The 23,869-nt window shown below is 36.3% G+C and overlaps 4 protein-coding genes across 4 annotated transcripts; 2 read left to right on the forward strand and 2 right to left on the reverse strand.

Annotated features, from left to right (window-relative positions):
- Window positions 1-2,889: 2,889 nt before the first annotated feature.
- On the forward strand, window positions 2,890-6,135 carry LOC127791635 (uncharacterized). The gene is made up of 4 exons (XM_052321619.1): window positions 2,890-3,054; window positions 4,930-5,177; window positions 5,475-5,685; window positions 5,802-6,135. The coding sequence occupies exons 1-4, from the start codon at window positions 2,911-2,913 to the stop codon at window positions 5,922-5,924; spliced, it is 726 nt and encodes a 241-aa protein (XP_052177579.1). The 5' UTR covers window positions 2,890-2,910; the 3' UTR covers window positions 5,925-6,135.
- Window positions 6,136-10,209: 4,074 nt separating this feature from the next.
- Window positions 10,210-14,211, reverse strand: LOC127794386 (cucumisin-like). The gene is given in 11 exon segments (XM_052325423.1): window positions 10,210-11,014; window positions 11,207-11,420; window positions 11,524-11,635; window positions 11,741-12,063; window positions 12,156-12,487; window positions 12,490-12,679; window positions 12,815-12,885; window positions 12,939-13,079; window positions 13,180-13,277; window positions 13,423-13,511; window positions 14,059-14,211. Coding segments are annotated over 11 exon segments (2,367 nt in total). The 3' UTR covers window positions 10,210-10,370.
- A 206-nt stretch (window positions 14,212-14,417) lies between these two features.
- On the reverse strand, window positions 14,418-16,060 carry LOC127798145 (peroxidase 66). Its single transcript, XM_052331493.1, has 3 exons — window positions 15,779-16,060; window positions 15,298-15,486; window positions 14,418-15,154 (listed from the first exon to the last, which is right to left on the reverse strand). The coding sequence occupies exons 1-3, from the start codon at window positions 15,998-16,000 to the stop codon at window positions 14,591-14,593; spliced, it is 975 nt and encodes a 324-aa protein (XP_052187453.1). The 5' UTR covers window positions 16,001-16,060; the 3' UTR covers window positions 14,418-14,590.
- A 5,148-nt stretch (window positions 16,061-21,208) lies between these two features.
- Window positions 21,209-22,699, forward strand: LOC127795437 (transcription factor TCP19). Its single transcript, XM_052327105.1, has one exon. The coding sequence runs from the start codon at window positions 21,430-21,432 to the stop codon at window positions 22,507-22,509; it is 1,080 nt and encodes a 359-aa protein (XP_052183065.1). The 5' UTR covers window positions 21,209-21,429; the 3' UTR covers window positions 22,510-22,699.
- Window positions 22,700-23,869: the final 1,170 nt, after the last annotated feature.

A 23,869-nucleotide genomic window follows, 5' to 3' on the forward strand; every position in this document is an offset into this window, starting at 1 on the left:
TTTTATTTGCCATTTCACTATATATATTATTATCACTGGGATTCTCTTTCTCTCTACTTTGTACTAGTTGTCGTTTGTTCCCAACCTTTGTTTTCTGAAACACATCCATCTATCTTCTTGCTTTTTGTTTTTAATTTATAACAACTAGTTTCAGGATTTTGGGTTTTTTTTTTTTTTTGCTGGGTAAAATATAAAGTCGGATGGACAATGTACTTGTATATGCGTGTTGATAGGATTTATTTTTATACATATTTTTTTTATTTAATTTCAAGCTTAATTTTGTGTTTTTTTTTACTTAAATTATGAATTTTTATAGATTTTACATAATTAATTTTTTTTGGGTAAGAAATTAATTTAAAGAATTTGAAGCAAAAAGATATTATAAGTTAATTTATAACATTAATTTTAAAATTAATATTATAAATTAATTAAATAATTAATTTTAATTAAGGAGAAAGAATTCTGGACAAGCAAAGAGTGCAAATTAAATGATGAGGAGATGAAGGTGGAGACAAGGAAGAATTGAAAAATTGGAGGAGTAGGGCAGCAGAATATTAACATCGAAGGGGAAGCAAAAGGAGGAGAAAAAGGACTGAAGCGGCGGACAGACGCATAAGTAAGGCGGCCAGACGGAGGCTGGAGCGGCAGAGTTGGACGGAACAAGGAGAGAGAAGAATTGGAATTGAGCAGCAGGCGTGGCCCACGCACAGCACAGAGCCAAGGAAACTCACGCACCAACCAACCACAAACCAGCTTGGCCCACGCAAAGCCAGCAACAAGGCGCGCGGCAAGTCAGAAGGCAGCGCGGCCAAGCGGGCGAGCAGCAGCTGGTTCGGGTCCGGTTCCGGATCTGGCTACGGAGCTGCTTCTTCTCTGATTTAGATTTTAATTAATTCCGTTATAAACTAATTTATTTAAACTAAGATCATGTTATGACTGAAATTACGGCAGTGCAATTTTTATAATTTTATGTAATTGAATGATTTGAGTTACGTTGAGTTGTGTGATATTAGATTTAATACTTGTGAGTGATTAAACACCATAAAGTAAAATTGATTAGAAATAAAATTTTATTTTTTATATAATTTTAATGATAAGGTGACTCACAAATCTTACCGTAAAATAGGAATTTCACAAATCATAATATATTTTTATTTAATTAAACTTTCATAAAAATATAAGAAGTTATTAAATAGAAATAGATTTATTATAACTTAGAGATAGGATAATAAATGTATTTGAAGATTTTGTTGTGACGTGCCTAATTTATCAATTTATTCGCATAAATTTCATAATTTATACTAAATAACTAGGTTCATATATATGTCTTAGTTATTAAAATTTATTAATTTCTCTTGATTAAGTCATCATCCCAATCAATTTTACTTTATTATTTTAATTAATTATTTTAATAAAATTCTTAATATTTGATAGGTTTAAGTTAAGATATGTAATTCCATAATTCTGATAATTAAATAAGTTAGTTCTTAAGGGATCGATCATTGAACTCATATTTATTATATTACTTGCATGATATGAACTAGTATATTTGCTAGGTTTTGAGCGATCACATGCTACCAAATCTTTTTCAACTCATTGTCCCTATATGAGATTAGGCTTGATACAACTGACAACCTTATATAATATTCACAATGAAACAACATTCAACTCCTAATTAGAGATCCAAGGGTTATTTAAATTTTATTCTAAAATCAAAATTAGTTTGGACTTATTGAAATTTGGTTCGAAACCAATCCAAGACTGAAAATTGATTTAAAAAAATAATATTATTTATTAATAATAAATGTAAATCAATTGATTCTTGTTTAGTTTTTGTTATACAAAAATTTGTTTGAGTGATATATATAATTATATTTGTTAAAAATTCATATTTTGAAAAATGAGAAAAAATATTCATGTTATAATTAGACGAGTCCAATCCTAACCCAATCCAGTTCGATTTTTAGTTTGAGATTTTTGTCCTCAACTTGATTCAATTAATTTAGGGTTCATCCAGTTCGGATCGAATGAATGTTCCTAATTTGATGATATCAGTTAAGTTTTTATAATGGTGTCATTAATCTCTCAATTTACTAAACTTAATAAATGTATTGAAAGAGCACTGCAAGACACATGAAAATATGTCTAAAACTTATCATATTTAAACTTTAAACTCTAAACTTTAGTAGCGGTGATAATTGGTAATGTGTCAGCATACAATAAAAGGGCATCTGTATTCGTTTACTGTGTTTTCAACGTGCATGCATGATAAGAGGCTTATCTAAAGTTTTATATCCATCATCATGAGGTGTCACTCGAGGAGCATACAGTGATGGAAGGCTTGAAAATTGCAGATGAGAGCGGAGGTGCAGGGAAGTGGAGCGTCCGGCAGACAAGAACAGGCAAAGGGAGGCTGCTGTGCTGGCTTGTCTTTTGGTAGGTCACTGTGTACAGCAGATAAGTGCCTGCAATTACAATTATATGTGTTGTCTGATGCTTGCTACTATTCAACTGCAGAATAAGAGAATGCAGAACAGGGACCAGCCTTGAATTATTGTTCAAAATATCAACAAAAAAAAAAAAAAAAAAACGATCTAAATACAATTGGTTAAGAGGAGCGAGAAGAACATTTTTCGGGTTTAAAGTTTAAGGTTTAAAATTTAAGCCGGAGAATAATAATATTTAGATTTTAAATTTGAAATTATTTAGATGTATTATTGTTGGGAGAATTCAGATTTGGGTCCTCCGTATAAGATGGGCCCAGACAATTGTTTCATGGGCTTTATCCCATAAGTGGCCCAATGTGTATGGATTTACCACGCACTAGTTTTGGCCCAATGTGTATGGATTTAGATTTTGGGGCCCAAATAATGAGGGGCAAAGGATGTACAACAATTATCATGTAATGCCATGTTCTGCAACAACCAAATGAAGAGAAAAATGGGGGAAAGCAGGAGACAAGGAGATGGCAAGAAAGCAAAAACTGAATGGCCACGTATCAAACCCAAGTCTAATCTCACCGCTTCTCGCCTCAAAGATACCGATCTCTTCACGGTACTGTTTCTGTCTTTTAATATTTCTCTGGGTATGATGTGAATTTGTCTTTCTTGGGTTGTAATCTCTGCAACTCATCCGTGCTCTGTGATCCTTTCATGGTTTCCATCAGAGTTCCTCTTGGGATTTTTATCAAACATGTTCAAGGCACTGGCATCCCGGCTGTATGACAGCTTATGTTCAACTTTTTGGTTCAAGCCCTACGTGGGCAAGCCTAACCTAATTTTTCCAGTAGAAGTGTGTTCCCCGATCCGTCGCCCCTTCCTCCCTGAAATGTCCTCGAGCAACAATGGTCTCCACTAGCCCGTGTTTGTTGAATTGGTTTTTGTTCGCAAGTGATCTCAGAATACAGAAGCTTGAGGAAAGGACTAAATCATCTTACTACTTGTTCCAAATTTTTTTTCATGTCAAAAAGAAAACTATATGAAAAAAGGTATATTTAAAAATTCGATAATTAAATGGATTGGTATTTATGATAATCCAAATTCACTTTCTCACCATAAGAATCCATCTGCCAATGCTGAACTTATAAATCTCAGCACAAAGTTCTTGTTTTTTGCTTTAATGGGAGCAGTTGTTCTCAGCTTACCGGAAAGCTTCATTACATTTCAAAACTTGAACAGACTTTGATGGGTTACCCATAAATGGAAATTAGCAATGTGTATATTTTCTCATAAAAAAAAAAAAAATCAAAACTTGAACAGACTCTGATTGGTAACCTATAATAGTATCTATTAATAGGATCTGACAATGTGTTCATTTTCTCATTATAAAAAATGCCTCTTCTTCACCTATGGCATCAGAACATTATCAGTTTCATCTCTTCACGGTTTAGAATTTTCCAAACCCTAGGAAAGATATTCCAATCTCGCTTTTACTGTGTCTTTGAGAAGGGGAATGGAATGTCCGAGTGGAAATGGGTAGAAAGGTTTTTCCCCATTTGGGAGGCAATAATAATACAATGAAATGAAAAAGAATGGAAACACTTTTCATCTATTCTTCTTTAAAGCCCTATTTTTTGTGTCCTCTGAATTGGGGGAGAATGGATGGAACGAAAATGGATGAAGAATTTAATTTTTTGGTCTGGGAGCATTATCTTTAATAACAAAATTCTATCCATTAAGAGGGCATACTTGTTTTTTGTTATTTAATATTTTATTTTTCTGAAATTATTTTTTCATTTCAATCGTTTCCACTTTTCCCAAACTAGAAGAAAATATTTTGCAGTCCATTCCATTTTATTCCATGACTAATAACTCTCTCACAAACAAGAGCCTTTGACTCTTAGTTCAATAGTTCCAGCTGGAGAGAGCTTGAAAACATTTTCCGTCAGGCTTGAGAATAACTACAGGGAACAAAGCAAATGAGCATGGAAATCTGTGAGAGAGAGATTGTGGATAGAGGAGGGATCACCTAACTCATTCTCTCCCCACCAGTATATACGGCTGGGCCGGACCTATGTTTAGGGCCCGGGGGCATGCGCCCCCTTAGATTTTTGAAAACCCCTTTTAGTATATACTAAAAACAAACAAAAAATTTAGGAATTTTACTATTATTGGACCCCCTAGATTTTTGAAAACTGCTTTTAGTATGTAGTAAAATAAAAAATTTGGAATATTACTATTATTGGCCCCCCAACTAAAGTCAAAATCTTATAAACTTAAAGAGACTTATACACTTGGGCATATTAAGAGAGTATCCAAAGCATAATTATCTTAATGTTAAAATTTTGGAACCCCCCGACCTTCCATCCTGGGCCTGCCCCTGAAATTAGGTGTACTTCAATGCACCAATTTTTTTGCTTCAGATGATTGCTTTATATTTATGTTGGATTCATTGGGAGGTAACTGTTCCATCTTTATTCAAGGTATTCAGGTGCATAATTTTTTGACCTCTGGTGAGTCAAAGGCATTCATTACAGCTGCAGAATTGGTTGGATTTGTCCACCAAGGAAGTCTTGGCCCAACAAAAGGCGAAGCTTACAGAGACAATGATCGGGTCTCTGTGAATGACCCTGTTCTTGCAGATATAATATGGAAATCTGGACTTGACAAATTGTTTTCTGAAATTAAGATACGGGGCAAAATTGCTATAGGATTGAATCCAAACATCAGATTCTACCGGTTAGTTGAATGTTTTTATCTTTGCTTATGTCATTTCTTCAGATAGATGGGGAACAATTACGTATCTTTCATTGACTAAATGAGCTGCAAAGCACTATGATCTAATCTCCATGAGTTACTGGCCATGTTTTTCTAACAAAAAATCTTTTGGACTTGATCCTGTTAAAGTATCTTTTATAGTTATGGTTCTTTCTTTCATGTGCCTCTTTCATTCAAAAGGACAGCATAAATTATAAAATGGAGCTATATCCTTAAGAATTTGATTTGATTTCAATTGCCCAATTTTTTTCTTGTTAGGTACAAGGTTGGTCAGCGTTTTGGGCGCCATATTGATGAAAGTGTTGATATTGGAGAAGGAAAGCGCACTCATTATACTCTGTTGATATATCTAAGTGGTGGTTTTAGGCCAAAATCTAAAAATGATAAGAGCGGTCCTCAAGATTCTTCTGAGATTCTAATTGGAGGAGAGACTGTTTTCTATGGTTCCAGAAATGGTGTTGTTGCTGAGGTAACACACTCTGCTTGAATTTTTTTGTTGTATGTTATTTTTGGTTTTATCAAATTATGTTTGCGGCTCTTTGGAAAAAGGCATGGCTTTTGATGCAAATGGTTTGATTTTTTTAGGTGCATCCTACTGAGGGGATGGCTCTCTTTCACATTCATGGTGATAAGTGCATGCTGCATGAAGCTCGGAATGTTACTAAGGGTGTCAAATATGTTCTAAGATCAGATGTAGTTTTTGCTTGATTAGTCCATACATAACCAAATCTGTCAGCCTGTGTAAGTTCTTCAGTTGAAGTTTATTTTGTCAGATGTCTTTTCTTTTTGTAAGTTGTGTAAAAGAATCAAATAAGATTTATCTGAGACTCGAAAGGGTTATTGGTTCTTCCACTTCGCTTGTGCCTTTTGGCCTATTTACAACTGTATTTGCCTTAAAGCTTGTCAGTATTGATAAGTACACTCTTGCTGCTTCATGATTATATTTCATGTCATTATTATCTAAATGGTCATCAAATGTAGAGGTATTGTTTTCTTTAGATAGATGGGAATATGGTTGCATATGAAGACTTCTTCAAGTAGAGTAGTATTGAAAATAACTTTGCCTTCAACTTCACTTTTCCTTTTTCCAGAGTAGGTAAGTTTTCTCCATATCTTATTTATATGCACAGTGTCTGTAAATGATTCCATTCTCTGATATATCATTATGCTGCTCGGCTGAACCATTTCTTGCATTATCACATTTATATGGTGTAACACCCCGCCTTCTCAAGGGCGTGTCATTATACTGGGCTCAACATATAAATATACATTCTTTTTACACGATACATTTCTTAACACCTCAAGTACCATATTTCAAATAAAACCCCCAATATATTATTCACAAATGCGGAAGCAACAATCGAAACCTGATATGATATATAACTGAATTCACTTTATTCATAACATGAAAATCGTACCATAGTATAACATCATGTCTTCAAATAAAATATATGGAGAACCATCTCTCGAAAATAGCAATTGAGTACCTCAGATATCATTAAATGATACCTCAAATAACATTGAACAATATTACATGATTGATAAAACATCATTTGTAATACATGGCATACTTTGATTTTACAAGACCAATCCTCAAAGGAACATAAGTTTAACATGACTAAAACATAATCGAATCTTCCTGAGGAAGCAAAATATCGGAACAACATGCTGAATCCATCGGGCACGTCAACACGTGCCGTCACATCTCAACCACTTCTTTGTCTAAGCTGCAAGTCCTAATTGGAACGTTTGAATGTTCTAAGGGCATAACTCAAGTTAGATGCTGAATCATCTAAGTGAGTGTTTAAAAATAGATTCATGAATGCATGATGCAATAACATGAACAAACATATGCCTTAGTGTAACTTCCCTGGCAATCAATACCCGGCACGGAACCCTAGGTAGTAATCTTGACCTGTTTACAGGGTACTCCTAACGTTATTCCAACAATGCTCTTAAGGAATTACGGCTACACTATCAGGGCAACATCCCATCCCGACACAAGTATCGATATGCCAAATAACATCATGCTGAATGAAATATCACGACTATTGATGCAACAATACGTGCACAAATATGACAAAATGCTCATATAATACATATAACTTAGCCACCTTCATGACTATCATGCTCGACATAGGCAAAACATAACATGTATAAGCTTTTGGAGAAAACCACTTACATTCTAAATAAGATTCAGATCACCTCGAAAAGCGAGTATTGTCTCAGTTTGCATGTCAACCCTCAAAAGTTGCACAAACACTCAAATCTTGAGCCACAAAGCACCCTATCCATCATATTTATTTAAATAAATATCATCCTTATTTTTCCGTAATTTCTTCACATTTTTCTTTATTTTCTTCTCATTTTTCTCTTTGAAAAATCCAAAATAAATACCTATTCAAACATTTTTCCAAATTTTTCTCCACAATAATTCTTAAAATAATTCTAGAAAAAATATAAAAAAAATTCAGAATTACCAGATAGGCCACGTGCCCTCACGCGCCAGGAAAGTGGGCTGTGCGTGATGACCAGCGTGTGTAGCCCACGTGCCAGTCATCTTCTCCAGCATCGGCACACCGGCGCTGCTGGCTTCTTCTCCCACGTTGTTCTATACTACCAGTCGATCTCAATGGGCCAATTTTGTGCTCGAAATCATCACTGGAAGGCCTTCAATCGGTCGTTTAAAGGTTTGGCCCCGACGACCGCCTGGGTTTTTCGGCGACTCTTGAAACACCATCTAAATTTCACGAAAACTCACGAAATTCTCCAGAAATCATCCTCTAGACATGGGGAACAAAAGCCCCTTATCCATAGCCCTCAATTTTTCCAAAAACGTGAGCAATTTTGAGGCCTAAACTTGTGAAAACCCTCGGCCAAACCTGGCTATTTATAGCCAAAATCGAACCCTTAAATGCTCTTAGCCATCACATCCGAGGTCTTTAATGCCTCTACCTGCTCTAGATCGACCCGAAAACATCATCCTTCGCCCCCAAACCTGGTTACAAAGCATTGAAATTTTTGGCCAAGACATGGCCGTAAATCTCGAAAAATCGGCTACTATTGAGGCCGATGTCGGCCTAGGCCTAGCCCTAGGGCCTCCCCGACCACTTTCCTCGAGTCCCTCACGGTCGAAAGCGGCGGCCGGCGGCTGACAAGGTGGCTGGTCGGCCATGGCAGTGTTCTCACTGCAAGTTTGCAAAATTACACTTTAACCCCATCCTCTTTCCAATTTGCACTTATGTCATTTCCTTGAAGCCCTTGAGCTTCCTAATAATTCCATTACAACCCACAAGTTTTAAACATTTCATTTCATTCTCAAAGATTCAAGAATAACGTCATTTCGACCTCCCCAGGCAAAATTAAGAAATTGCATTTAGGCCCGAATGTACGTTTTGACCGTAAACTCTTTCGTTTCAATCTGAAATCATTGAAGGGTTGTTTTACATACTAAATCAAAGTCTCTTCAGGATTCCATTGACTTCCCAAAAGTCTCCTACGACAATTTAGTTTTTTAGCCTGAAACATCGCTGTACCGAAAATTGTCTCTAACTTGATTTCTTTCGATGCCATAAATTTTGCCTCGAAATGCTCGTCAATACTATATCATTTTCTTTAGATATCTCGGCTCCAGGGCACTCCTTGCAGTCGATTCAATCACTTATAACTGTGAGAAATTATACTAAAATTCTCAAAGCTTCTGAAAATTTCATTTTCGTTCCAAGATAAATTACTCTTGAGTCATTTGAAAATTCTCAGGTATTACATATGAGGTCGAGACTTGGCCCACTAAAGGATATACATATCACTATTGCTTGCTGAAACAACTTCAAAGAAGTTTTACTTTCCGTTATTTGTTCTACTGGTACTCAATAGCAGAAATGCACATTTTCTGTTTGCTTAATTATTTTCAGTGGACTGCACTGAATCTGGTATGTAAATTATGTCTCTATTTCATGTGTTGATGAAATTTTTTGTATTCCAACATATATTGTTTCTCTTTTTATCAATAAAAGGACATTGTAATTGTTGATAGAAAGTAAATTGATGCCAATATGTGGGATTTCAGCATGAGGTGCTCAGCTGATGTTGAAAGGGTGTTGGGTTTTCAGCCTCCAGTTGGGCTCAAGGGAAGGGAACCTTGTCTTTGTTTGCTTCTTTTTTTTTTTCTGCCAATTTTTGGGCATGTGGGGCTTCTGACAGATGAACTATTTATACTTTTCTTCTGAAACATCTAGTGATGAATTTTACAATTTCATGATACTTATCTAACATCACAATTGCTTAAATTTTTATAGTAGACATTGATCCATTTCCCAAGCTAGATGGCAGCTTATACAGGAGGAAGAGGAACTAGTTCTACTTCTCAGGAATCTATTGATATTTTTCAGTTTTAACTTATGGCTTTATGGTTTCACAAGAATGAGAGAAAGGAAAGGAAAATCTGAATCTTTTAAGTTCTCATTGATACTCAGTTTGTCCCTGGCCTTACATTTTCTATTCCATTTCTTATTCTGTATGTTGTTTCCATGTCCTGAACTGGTAGTCATGATTGATTGACCCATAGAAGCTTCTTCTGGATACTTAAAGAATTGAAGGGATTCGTTAGACTAATAAATACCTTATTAACTATTTATCCCCCAAAAAACCCGATTAATTACTCATTTAAGGCAGCTTATCCATCTACTTTTTATTTGCCTTCCTGCATTTTTTCATCATTGCAAGTTGTGCAAACAATTCTTGTAGATTTATATTGGACGAGAGTTATTTTCCTTGTGAGTCGTGACTGGCTACAATAATCTCCACTAAGATTTTTATTCTATCGTTAGCTAATTCAAGAATGCTAGCTGCTTACTTCTTGTTGCAGATGGTGCCTGTAGACCCATCTGTTTGTTTTTGGATGGAATAGCTCAAAGTACTTGTCATTTAGTAATGTTGTACTGAAGGAGATGCTGCAATTGGGAAACAAGGAGTAGACAATTGATCAGTTTTATTCTAGAGAGGAAAACAGCATGTGCTTATTCTGAATGGAAATTTTGACATCAGTTATGATTTTTTATGCCCTCAGGGGCTTTGAGTTTAGTTGGAGACTTTAGAGTCTGACCAACTGTGGCTTTGCCATTTCTGTCAAGTAGTGTATACTCAGGCTGCTTTTTAGTGGAGGCTATACCTTTGTCCCAAAGCTTTGTTCATGCGATAGTTGTTGTTCTCTCTCAGAGTTGGTTTCTCTGCCCTTTCAGAACGTACGGCATATGAAGAAATTTTTGATGGAAGGAATGTATAGATCACGAGTGGTGTCCGAACTTGGTTGAGACCATCCTTCCAAGTGATAGAACCTGATATAATTGGCTCCTGAATTATCTCTGGACCACTCACCTCAACTGTGAAGGATTTCTTCTCCCCCATGCTAGAGAATGAGAGTACTGCTGGTTCAATCTTGACCTGAAGCGGAGCAGGTATGGAGATGCTGGCATAATAGGTTGAATTTGGTGATCCAACATTGGTGACTGTCCTTGTGAAAATTCCAAATATCTTATTGCCATCTTCTATCGCAAGTGAAAATGAGGGGTAGTTGAGGTCCCATGCCCTTCCAGCTTTGGTGCTTTTACAAACACTGTCATCTCCTGTAACAAGTCGTAGTGTGGTTGTGTTGTAGCCCTGCTTGCAGAGGAAGTTGATGTAATCTGCCTCAGATGCATCAAAGACTAGCCCTGGGTTTATGGCCATCACAGGGTTAAGGTTGCCTGACCCGTAAGCAAATTCTTTTTCGTTGTGCTTCCTTGGATCAATCACAGTAGCTGTTTCAACAAGACTATAATGTTAGTGCGGGAATTCAGAGAGAGTTATAGGACCTGTTAGGTTATTGTTACCACATTTTCAGTTTCTTTTTTTCATAGTTTTTGAAATTGAAAACAAGGAAAATTTTGCAAACACCATCATCATCTCATATAACTTGATGGATCCTTAGGTCTTGTATCCGTTTGATTTACCTGTGGTCATGAGCGCAGATTTAATGGCAGCAGGAGACCAACTTGGGTGGATGGACTTCACATAAGCTGCGGCTCCACTAGCATGTGGGCAAGACATGGATGTTCCGGAGACTATGTTGTATGGGACACTCCTGGTGTCATCACTGAGTTCTGAAGGGGGTACAAGAGGAGACCAGGCGGCAAGAATATCAACACCAGGTGCAGTGAGATCAGGCTGTTCATTACTCGTTGATTAGTAACCATAAATTTAGAGAGAGATTTCAATAGTAAAATAGCAGAAAAATAATTATGACAAATACTATAAGATTACAGGTTACCTTCAGGATGTCAGGGGTGATGGGGTTGGGACCCCTAGATGAAAATGAAGCCACAGTAGGTGCCATCGTGTCATTCCATGTCTCACCCACTCGGATAGTGGCATATGGATTGCTGAAAATAGGTTTATCAAAGTCAGTATACTGATTCAGCAACGAGACTGATATCTAATCCTATCTTACTGAAGTTGCAAGAGATGTGGATTAAGGGTTCTTGTACTCTGTATATTTGATGTACTCCAATACTTTAGCAATGTCTTGATCTGAAAGGAGTGTTGTTGGCAATGGGAAGGAGAAGGCAACGTCATCAAAATAACCTTGAGGCATTATGATGCCCAATCCTCCTGCCATCATCACACCAGAACCATCCCAGAGGAATTCGCAAAGGACAATTTTTCCCTTGATTTTTCGTGAATCCAGATCGCCCGGGAGACAGTCTCTTGAGGCTAAGGGAATGCTGTATGCTGAAAAGTTAGCTGCATCTCCTCCCCAAATCAAGGGATACGTGGATTCATTGAGGTTGAAGCTATTGATGACGACACCCTTCAGTTGGTAAAAAATTGGGAATGACCGACAATTTAGCAGAATAGTTAAGTATCTAGTAGAGAGTAAATTTCTTGAGCAAGGACACTTACAGTAAATATTTGTCCATTGCCAAGAACGAGTTGCGACACAAACTTCCTGTCTATGGTGCTTGCGCCAACGGTTAAGGACCAAGGTGAATAGTTAGAGACCCATCCCTTCCATGGCCCATAGTTCCCTGCTGAATTTGAAGTTAATATTCCGTTTTTCATGGCATGGAAAGATCCAATTGCGATTGTGTCTTGAAAATGTGGGACAGGGAAAAGTGATCCCAGGGAGATTGATATGATATCAACTCCGTCTGCAATTGCATCATCAAAAGCCGCAAGGATATCTGCAGAATCACATCCAAGCTCCCAACAAACTTTGTACACTGCAATCCTCGCGGAAAACCTCCCCGTGCAAGTCCTTCCGCCAGGCCATAGTAGCTTGCTCCGGCCACCTCTCTACCTGCCGCGGTTGAAGCAGTGTGAGTTCCATGTCCATCTGAGTCCCTGGGCGATTTGATTTCTCCATCGTAGTATGTTCTCCAACTGTGGTAGTACCTTGCTCCAATGACTTTGCTGGGAAAGTTTGCCTTACCATGAGCGAGTAGGGAAACAGTGGGAAGAAACAAAAATGGTTAAATACGAGACCATATAATATGCTCACTTGTTGCAGGTGAAGTTGTTTTCAGTCTGGCATTTTCCTTTCCATTTTGTAGGTGGAGGACCATATCCTTTGTCGCTGAAGCTCTCTGATTCCGGCCAAATCCCTGCATTATCCGACAAATTTCAGGTACAACTTTAACAATATTCCCAAAATCACAGTTGCTGTGAATGCTTCAACTAATTAACCTGTGTCTAGAAGCCCCACAATCACATCACTCCCCTGAGAATCACCAACATGGGACTGAGTCAATCCCACGAAGTCCCATGATCTTGTCGTGTGGAGCTGGAGTATGGTACTGGGGATAACTGAGACCACTCCTTCCATATCTGTATCCCCAATTTCATCGAATAAAGAAGATTAGTTAGAAGCTTCCCCTGCCTATCATCCTCATCCTATCTTTTCTTGCTTGGTAATCTTGATTCTCACCTGCAAATCTTGCAGCTTCTTCTTCGGATAGCTCCGCCGCAAACCCGTTAAAGCTCCTCGTGTAACTGTAAATTAGTGACTCTTTTGCAGATTGGGCACTGCAAAACAAATTTGATTTGCATATAGTTGGAACCATTGGTATTAGCCTAATAAAGTAGTGCAGCAGCATCTATACAAGCATCCGGAGTGGATGTGTAGCCGCTAATAAAGGCTAAAGCTTTAGAAATTGCAGTTTGAAGAGACCTTCCAAGAACGGTCTGTAGCATGGAGTGATGGGTTAATGTGATGGAAGCATCTGCCTTTGGCTTGTATCCCATGTATACGATATAGACCTGCATGTGAGGCTCCAGTTAGAAGTTCCCAAACGTTAAGCACAACACAAGACCATTTCCATCAAGTGTTTATCTAGCCCCTCCATATTTTCAAGCCCTTTTCAAGTCCGATTGTTTGTATTTTTTTTATTTCTCAAACAAGTATACGTTAGTTTCATTAATCGTGTACATATACAATATAATCATATTGAAAAGGGTGGGGTATTACCCTGTCCTTAATTAAATTTGAGAAATGATCGATTTCTCTTGTCACAATTGGATTGGTCGGATATATTTGCAAGTAGAAAAGATCAAGTAATTTATTGTACCTTCCTCTTGTGGGAATGACAGTGCGACAGTGAAGCTGCGATCAACACAATGTAGAGAAGAAAGACTGGCAATGCTCTAGCCATCTTTGCTTTCAAGAAGAAAAGAAGATTTGAGGGGGGAGATTAGTTTGGGTGAGATGAAGATTAAACTTTCTGCTAATTTATAGGCCAAGCTCTCTCTCTCTCTCTGTGTGTGTGTTAGCATGGGAATGGAATGGCTTTTGTCTGTTGTCTCTCACAACTGGCATTCCAAGAACAAAGCCTCCTGCATTGGCTGCATTTGGCTCGTTCATTTCACCCTTGTATCTCATCAACCCAATTACCATGTTAATTTCTTGTTGCTGTCTTCCAAACAAAACCTCTTTTTCCAACGATTCCATTAGCATCATCATTAGCACTTTCTTCTCGTCTCTTCTTAAAATGCACGTGCTTTATTACTACAATGGTGTCTTGGTTTTGTAGAGTTTTGTTTGGCCTTTTGGATATTGAAATGCCACAATAAGCCAGCCAGCCAGCCAGCCATTTACACTTCGTGAACCCCGCAAAAGACATGTCTATTCTCTTTGTCACTTGAACAATAGCAACAATAGCCAAATTAGATTCCATTTAGCTTCATAACCAAATTCATTTCATTTCACTGCCAAAAACAATTAATCTGATTCATAAATGAAACTCTTTCTGGCACATTATGAAACTGTTCGTAAGTTATTTCGTTACAAATATATTCGATTACAAAAGGAAATACATTTATTCTCTCTCTCTCTCTCTCTCTCAGTTCGCGACGCGGCATTTGGCCCGCACTTCTCCATCTTGCACTACCCCTACGTTCCCGAGCTTCACCATTGAAGCTGCAAACTCCTTGAAAAACAAACTCTGGTCTCTCGCGAACAACTCGACGATCCACCGCGTCCCGTAATCGCCGTACAAGGCCTGGTCCGATCCGAACACGCCTTTCCCCGCCATCACTCGCCTGTAATAGTCGTTGTCAAAAGTCGAGGCGGTGGAGTCCAAGAACTCTCCGGCAGCTCGATTCTTGTTCGGTTTGGGGCATTTTCTCCTCAGGCTCGCGGCGAACTCGGCGTCCATGCTCGGATCGGTGTCGCTCGCCGCGCTGAAATTGCGAAGCCGCGAGTCGAAAGAAGAGCAGTGGGAAAACCCTAGCGTGTGGCCGCCGGATAGCGTTACCAGATCCTTGACTCCCAGGCCTATCTTGGCAAAGCTTTGAACCAATTGAGTCACGTTGAAGCTTGGAGCTGGTAGATTAATGGTTTCGTTAGCCTTCGACACTCTTCCGTCTTTCCTGCCTTTCAGAACGTTCCAGTATGGACCTCCAGACTGGAGCAGAGAAACAGAGGTACGTTCAGAGTTAAATTACATTCTTCTAGTTCTACCTAGAATTATTTTGCCGATAAAATCAGGCATAGAAATAATATTTTGTAAGTCTGAGATATTCTAGAAGAGGAATGAATTAATACTACCATGGCTACAACGTCTCTTGCTGCCATGGCGATGATGTCTGCGCAAGAAACCGTGCTTGGACATGTCATTTCGAGCTTGGATTTGGCGTCGTCGATAACGTAGAATGATCGGACTGAGATGTTGGGGGGCCCATCTTTTTCTGCTTTGTTCGTCGGGGTCGAGTCCAGCAATATTGATGCATCGCATCCCTACCAACATTCAAACAAATTATCTATAAACTGAAACTTCAACGTAGAAAACACCATTATTATAACATTAGGATTAATTAGGGGACAGAAAAAAAAATAAAAAAACATAGGACTCTCATACCACTGGTTAGGGATGAAGTACACACCCACAAATTCATTTATGACACAGTAGGATCAACATTAAAGATAATGATTTACCACAAAACAATCAGATATGTCTATGAAATTTCGTTTATTTAGGAAAAATGGGTCTATAATTCTAGAACTAGAGAGAGAGAGAGAGAGAGGATACCCTTACGAAACAGTCATGGAAGAACATCCTGAGGATACGAGCGGGGACTTTAGCATCGTGCATGGTAGCATTACGGACGGCCTCATACACAGTAGTCTCAGCATGGGGACAAGTTTGATCATAATAATGGGCATCAAGAACGGCTTTTGAGAGAGGGGTCATGAGCAAGAGGACAAATATGGCTCGAGAAATGATCATTTCTGGATCAAAATTACCAGCCATTTTTGTTGTTGAATGATCAATATATTACTCACTGGTAGACGACGACGACGATGATGAAGTTTCCTGTGGAATTATGCTAGTGCTAGTATATATACACATAGTTCTGCAAATTTATAAGTTAATTGTTTTGAAGAATTCATGTGCTTCGAAGCTACTCAACACATATGATGGACCAAACTGTGGAAAACAGAAGGCTGCAGGCTTGCTTGGAGTTCTTGGTCAAAGCTCTGTCTTCCTCCCTCCTAAGCTGTACTTTCTTTTACGATTGGCAAAGCTGGTTAACAATCTCTTTCTCTATGCTTAGAAACAGAACAAATTAAGCTGCAGAAAGTCTGTAGTCGAGGTGAGCAACACATGCATGGATGATTACGAGTCTTTGACCATTAATTAATTAGTAAATAACCCAGTAGCAACTACCATTAGTAAATAACTCAGCAGGTATGTGACATTTTGAATAAGTTTTTATCTATCTTTTTATATAATAATTTGGAGATATGAACGACTGATCATATATACTACTTTATACAAATTTTATTCATCTATATGTACCCTATTAATATCAAGTAGCTAGGATGTCAACTTGGTGTGTGTATATATCATTCTAAAACTTTAATAATCGTGGTTCGAACATTGATAATTAAATACAAAGTAATGCTGAATTTATAGTTTCACCTTGTCGGCTCATTCTTCTCGAGACTTTTTGACTCTCTTTTGTTTAGATAGAAAAGATAAAAATATAAATTAAAACTAATTTTTATTCAGTTTTCAAGTCAAATTAACAACTATATATGTTAATACTATATATGGCTACAACAAAATAATTATTATAGATATAACTATGAGAATGAGAATAAAATATGTAACCACCATGGATCATGCATGGTAGGTAAAATTATGCCTTAACCCATAATAATTAAATTATGAACGTCATAATAATAATTTGCTTAAAGTATTAAGGGTGACTGTTCGTTTGTCCGTATCGGTTGGTAGGATGATGGAGTACAAGAATTTCTGTACTGCATGCATTGCATCCTTTGGTTTCAAGGAAGCCAAAACTCCATCTCGAAGGTCACAAAAATTAATAACCGTATTTGTAGGTCATTCATTTATATATATATATATATATTATAACAAAACAGCCGTCAAATTTTTTTCCGCCCATTTCCAGTTACTATTTTGATATTTTATTATGTTTTTTTAATTTTTTTTAATTACCTAAAATAGAATTTTTATAAGTCATTAATTAAGTCTTGGAAATGTAGTTCTTGAAATATGTAAATAGTTTTTTCATAATTAAATAGTGTTTGGAGAATGTGTAATCATGCTTGTATATGAAGAGCAAAGATAAATATTATTAATTTTTAAATATTAGTATCAAATTTTAATTGAAATAAATTACAGAAAAATGAGACTTTTTTAAATCGGGAGAAATCTTGAAATATTAGGTAATATTGTTGAATACCGACTGTTAAGTAAATTTTGTATTTTATTTTTATTTATATATAGTTTAATTAATTTAAATTTATTTTTTTTATAATTTTAAATGTTATAATTTTATATATAAATTAAATGTTATAATTTTATTTTTTAACTTTATTTTTTTGTTGCTTTTTAAAAAATGTGACATGTCTTAAATGTGATAATTGATTGTTAGGATAAATATGTAAAGTCATGTATGAATAATCAATTTTAAAATTTTGATTATTATTATTTATATAATTAATTAATTATTTAAATTGTCTTTATTTTATATATAGTTTAATTATTTTAAATTTATTTTTTTATAATTTTAAATGTTATAATTTTATATATAAGTTAAATGTTATAATTTTATTTTTTAACTTTATTTTTGTTTGTTACTTTCTTAAAAATGTGACATGTCTTAAATGTGATAATTGATTGAGATGAGAAATATGTAAAGTGATGTATGTATAATTAATTTTGAAAAATTGATTATTATCATTTATATAATTAATTATTTAAATTATTTTTATTTTACATAGTTTAATTAATTTAAATTTAATTAAATTATAAATGTTATAATTTTATATATAACTTAAATGTTATAATTTTATTTTTTAACTTTATTTTTTTTGTTGTTTTCTTAAAAATTTGATCTGTCTTAAATATGATAATTGATTATGAGAAGAAATATGTAAAGTCATGTATGGATAATTAATTTTAAAAATTTGATTATTATTATTTATATAATTAATTGATTATTTAAATTATTCTTATTTTATATATAGTTTAATTAATTTAAATTTATTTTTAAAATTTTTAAATGTTATAATTTTATATATAATTTAAATATTATAATTTTATTTTTTTAACTTTTTTTTTGTTACTTTCTTAAAAATTTGACCTATCTTAAATGTGGTAATTGATTACGAGGAGAAATATGTAAAATCATGGATAATCAATTTTGAAAATTTGATTCTTATCATTTATATAATTAATTGATTATTTAAATTATCTTTATTTTATATATAGTTTAATTAATTTAAATTATTTTTCTTATAATTTTAAATATTATAATTTTATATATAACTTAAATGTTATAATTTTATTTTTAAATTTTTTTTTTACTTTCTTAAAAATTTGATATGTCTTAAATGTGATAATTAATTGTTAGGAGAAATATGTAAAGTCATGTATGGATAATCAATTTTGAAAATTTGATTATTATTATTTTGTATAATTAATTGATTATTTAAATTATATTTATTTTACATACAATTTAATTAATTTAAATTTATTTTTTATAATTTTAAATGTCATAATTTTATTTTTCAACTTAATTGATTATTATCATTTATTTAATTCTCCTTTTTCCCATTAGTCTACACTGAAGATGTGTTATATGTTGGACTTGGAGAAATTAAATGCAAATTAAATTTGTGTTTTGAAAATTATGTTAAGTGAGTAAGATTCAAATTGTGTGGCAAAGCGTGGGAAAAAAGAGAAACTTAATGGTGGCATGTGATTTGATAAATTGAGAGAAATAGGAGAATTTGAATGAAGAGAAATTAATAAAAGAAAGTAAATATCTATCTCTCTTCTTTCTCTCCATTCCCCGTTCAACCCTTCCATTTCTTCTCTTTTCCTTTTTCGATTATTCTTCTCAAATTTTCTCTTCTTCTTTACTTTTTTTTTAGTAAATTTTAACCGTATTTTTTTACCCAGTTTGGTCTTCTGGTGTAACATAACACCACTATTCTGTCAAGTGAGTGATGTGAATGCAACTAAAAAAAATTAGACCTTGAGAGTTCGTGTGGTATGCACATATGAGACAAATACACGTAAAAATCCCCCAAAAAAAAGTCTATCCTTGAATGCATATTTCAAAATAAAGAGATTGGTTATCGTTTATTTTTTTTTCCTGTTATTGTGTAATTTTTTTATTTTTTACGCATTGCTTATTGTATTATATGTTAATTTAGGTTTATTTTTACATGATTTCGGGATAGAGTTATGTGTTTTTAATTGTTTGTCTACCCTTAAATGCATATAAGGAAATCTTTCAAAATTTATAATCTTTTTGTTGTATTTTCATGATTGTAACACGGTTATTTTATTTATTTTTTACTTTTTTATTGTGATTTTCATTTATTGTAACTATTAAATTATATAATTTTTACCTTAATAATTTTTTTTTTTTTTTTACGATATCCATTCATCCATGCATCGCATGAGTGATCTGCTAGTTTAAATTACAAGGCTATATACATTTTAAAATGTTTTATTTTTGACATTTTAAGACAATGAAAATAACTTGACCTATTATTATTATTATTATTATTCAAATTAAAATAACGCATTAAGAAAGAGTGAGTTGTTGAATTTGGTCGACGTCTACCTTAGAAAATAGAGCTATATCTATATGCCATGGTATAAATGTATAACTGCTTCAAATGTAATTTGTGGCCTCGGATTTCATTTCGCCTTTAATTTAGTCAGTTATAATTTCATTAATTACGCTAATGAAAAGTTTATGAGTAGTGCTAACTTAATGCTAAGTCAAGAATGATATATAAGTTAAATGTATTTTTTTTTTAGATAAAATATATTTATTATATCTTATTTTTAATATCAAAATAATTTTATTGTTTAATGATGAGTCTATGGTGTTTTTAATTAATTAATAGAACTGTTTGAATGTTAAAAATAATATATAATAAATGCACATTGTTAGAAAATAAAATATGTTTTTTTTATAAGTAAGGCTAATAATTCTTCTACGGGTAAAAGTCAACCGATAATAAATATTTTTTTTTGTTCAAATAATATACATTTATTTATCTTATTTTTAAATTATAAATGATTTAATTAAATAGTTAAAATAGAAAGTATTAAGACATTTTTCTCTGCTTTCTTTTTTTTTTTCTTAATAAAATTATTTACATATTAAAAAGAGATATAATAAACTTACATTATTTAAAAATAAGATGGATTTAATATTATCATAAAAAAAATATAATGTATATATGATTATTTTAAATTTAAAGAACAATTCGTGCTGGTGGGTGGGGAGTGAGCAAAGCAATTTGCTTGCTAGTTACTTGCAAAAGTGGGCTGCCTTTTAACTATGCAATATTGGAATGTGTTTGTGATCATCTCCCAATTCACAGAAGCCCATAGCTGGGCCCACTTGTGGCGACTGGGCTTTTGTTTTCTGAAAGTGGTAGGGGTCCACAGCCCACCACCCCACCACTGCACTGAGTTGTCTATTATTTAAAACTTTAGAAAAAATATAAAATTAATTAAATTTCTACAAGAGTCTGAAAAGGTTGAGAAAATGCCCCCTCTTTTCAAAGATTTTGAAACTAACCTTTCAATTTTTGGTTTTTTTTGTAATTACATTTTGGGCTATTAAAAACAAAATATAAAAATAAGTCAAATTGAATCAGGAATTACATTTACATTGGGGAGAAATCACCAGGTTTGACCAAATTAAAAACGGCCAAACCCATTTGCAGTAGGACCCACCACGTGTCGCGATCTGGAGGGCCCATCTGCCGTACGAGAGCCTCCAGCCGTTGATTCAATCCACTTCCCCAACTATATTAAGCTTCGAGGAGGGTCCCCTTTTCCGGTTAGGAATCTCGTAGAGATAAGTGGGCTCCTCCTCCTCCTTTTCTAGGGTTTGGTTCCTTTCTTCTCTCTCTCTCTCTCTTTCAATTTTTCCTAACAGTAATCTCTCTCTCTCTCTCTCTCTCTATCTCCCCTGTAAATAAATCTCAATCTTATTTTCAATCTCTCTGTCTGTGCCCTGTAATTTGTTCACTCACTGTAGATTGAGAGCCAGTCAAACCATCCTACTTCGACAACCCCAACTATTAATATTTGGCTTTCTTGGTTTCGATTTTGTCGATCTTTTCTGGGTTTTGATCGATCCTTTCTAGGTTTACTGTTGGATTAGGTTTGTCATGGCGGCGATTGAGAACCAGAGTATTGAGCCGGATGACAATGAAAATACCAAGATTTTGCCGGCTGATCCCTTGCTCGGGGACCCACCGGAGTTTACCATCACGGCGGTGGAGCAGTCGGCGGAGCCGCCGCGCCGGGGGGCTCTTGTTCCAGCTCCGAAGGAAGAGCCCGCCGACGCCTACGTGCAGGGATTAATCCCAGTTGGAATCATGCCGAACGAGAAATCAGCGGTGGCGGCTCCAGCCAAGAGGCCATCGAAAGATCGCCACACGAAGGTGGAGGGTCGGGGCCGGCGGATCCGCATGCCGGCGCCTTGCGCCGCGAGAATCTTCCAATTGACGCGAGAGCTTGGCCACAAGTCCGATGGCGAGACCATCCGGTGGCTTCTGGAGCGCGCCGAGCCGGCCATCATCGAAGCCACGGGCACCGGCACGGTCCCCGCCATCGCCGTCTCCGTCAACGGTGCGCTAAAGATCCCGACGACGCCGGCTACGACGACGGAGGGCGACGCCACCAAAAAGAAGCGCAAGCGGGCGTCCAACAGCGAGTTCTACGACGTGAAAGACTCTGTTTCGGTCTCGTCGAGTTTCGCTCCGGTGGCGTCGATGGCACCGCAAGGGCTCCTGCCGGTGTGGACTGTCGGTTGCGGCGCCGGTGTTGTCCCGTCGAGCGCGATGCCGACCGGAGCGTTTTTCATGATCCCGCCCACGGGCGCCGCCATTGCCGGTCCTTCGAACCAGCCCCAACTCTGGGCCATTCCGGCCGGAGCGACGCCGGTGTTCAACGTTTCGGCGAGACCCATTTCAAATTTCGTGTCAGCAATGCAACCGGGAGTGAGTCTCAGCCACGGCGGCGGCAGCGGCAGCGGCGGAGAGGACCAAATTCCGGCGGACTCGAGCTCCAATACCGCGAGCGGGGAGAAGACCGGAAAGGCATCGACAATGGCGCCGAGCTCGAGTTCGACAGCAACGACCACAACCCAGATGCTTAGGGACTTCTCTTTGGAGATTTATGATAAGAAAGAGCTTCAATTTATGGTCAGCTCTTCAGGCGACAAACCTCCATCTTCAAAACCTTGAAAAGGAAATGAAACGACAAAGCTAGGAGGGTTTTAGGCTTAGAAAACAGTTTTTCCGTTTTAGGGTTTAGCCATTGTCGTAATATTTTGCTTTTATAACTCAGTTACTGTCATAAATCAATCCTCTTCCCTATTCTCTGTAAATTTGGCCATGGCGGCTTAGCTTAATGACTCTCCAAATCCACACTTAATTACACGTACATGTGATGATCAGGCTTTCGTTAAGGTACCTTTATGTGGGCTGACTGTGTTTTAAGTTTATATTTGTTTCCCTAAAGTGGCCGCACGTGCGAGGTGGGGCCCAGCCTCATGGGTTGTGTGCGGTGGGGTCAACAGAGCGAAACGAATGGTTAGGAGTTGGGTTTGAATGTGGGCCATTGAATTTTCCTTTTTTTATTTTTCTTGTTGGCCACGTGATGGGTCGCACGTGTCCCTAGAAATGAGGGGGCCCACCCAAGTTGGCCCCCCCGCCCCCCCTCCCCCCCGGGGCGGGGGGCAACCCTTTATTTATTTATTTCTAGGTCCGCTGGTTGCTGCTGCTTTACTGCTTTTTTCGGCTTTTTTTTTTTTTTTAATTTTTTTTAAAAATTGGGGTGCGTGGGGAGAGGGGACCTGGCTCGGCGAGATGACACGCGTCCCGGGGCTTAGCTGTCTGGGTGGGGACCAATTGGTCCGGAGGTGACACGTGGACGGCGGGTGCATGACAGTGCAGGTGTGTTGCGGTCCGCATCCTTATCACCATCATCTCCCAAACTCTCTCTCTCTGATTTGTTTTTGGATTAAAAAATGTGATGATGGGCCTCGAACGTGTGGCGCCGATTGTAGCGCGGCTTTTTTAATTTTTTACCCCCCGCCCCCTCGCTTTGTTTAATTTTCCCTTAATACCCTCCTCTCGCCATATTTTTTCAGCTTTCTTTTAGATCATATACGATACGATACAATCACGGTAGTTCCAAATTTTTAATTTGAATTTAAAAATTATTTTAAAGCACAACAATAAAACAAATATCTAGTACGATTACAATATAATATAAAAAAATAATATTTTTAAATTTTAAGTAAATCTCAACTTTATGAATGAATAGTATTTAAATTTTTTTTTATTACTCATGTTGAATAACATAAAAAAAATTGTTTAATATAAACAAATTAAGAGTGGGGCCTGAGCCCATGGGAGACGGTCCCATCGAGCAACATAATAGTTGAAGTAAGTGAGTAGAGTATATATAATAATAGCTATGGATATATTTGTATGTATGTATATATATATATATTGGTTATATAATTGTAATTGATGATGCCCCCCGGGGGCATGTTGGTGTTGGGTGGGCAAAACACGGACGGAAAACGAAAGGCAAAAG

This window comes from Diospyros lotus, chromosome 1 (assembly GCF_014633365.1).
Source record: "Diospyros lotus cultivar Yz01 chromosome 1, ASM1463336v1, whole genome shotgun sequence".
Classification (NCBI taxonomy): domain Eukaryota; kingdom Viridiplantae; phylum Streptophyta; class Magnoliopsida; order Ericales; family Ebenaceae; genus Diospyros; species Diospyros lotus.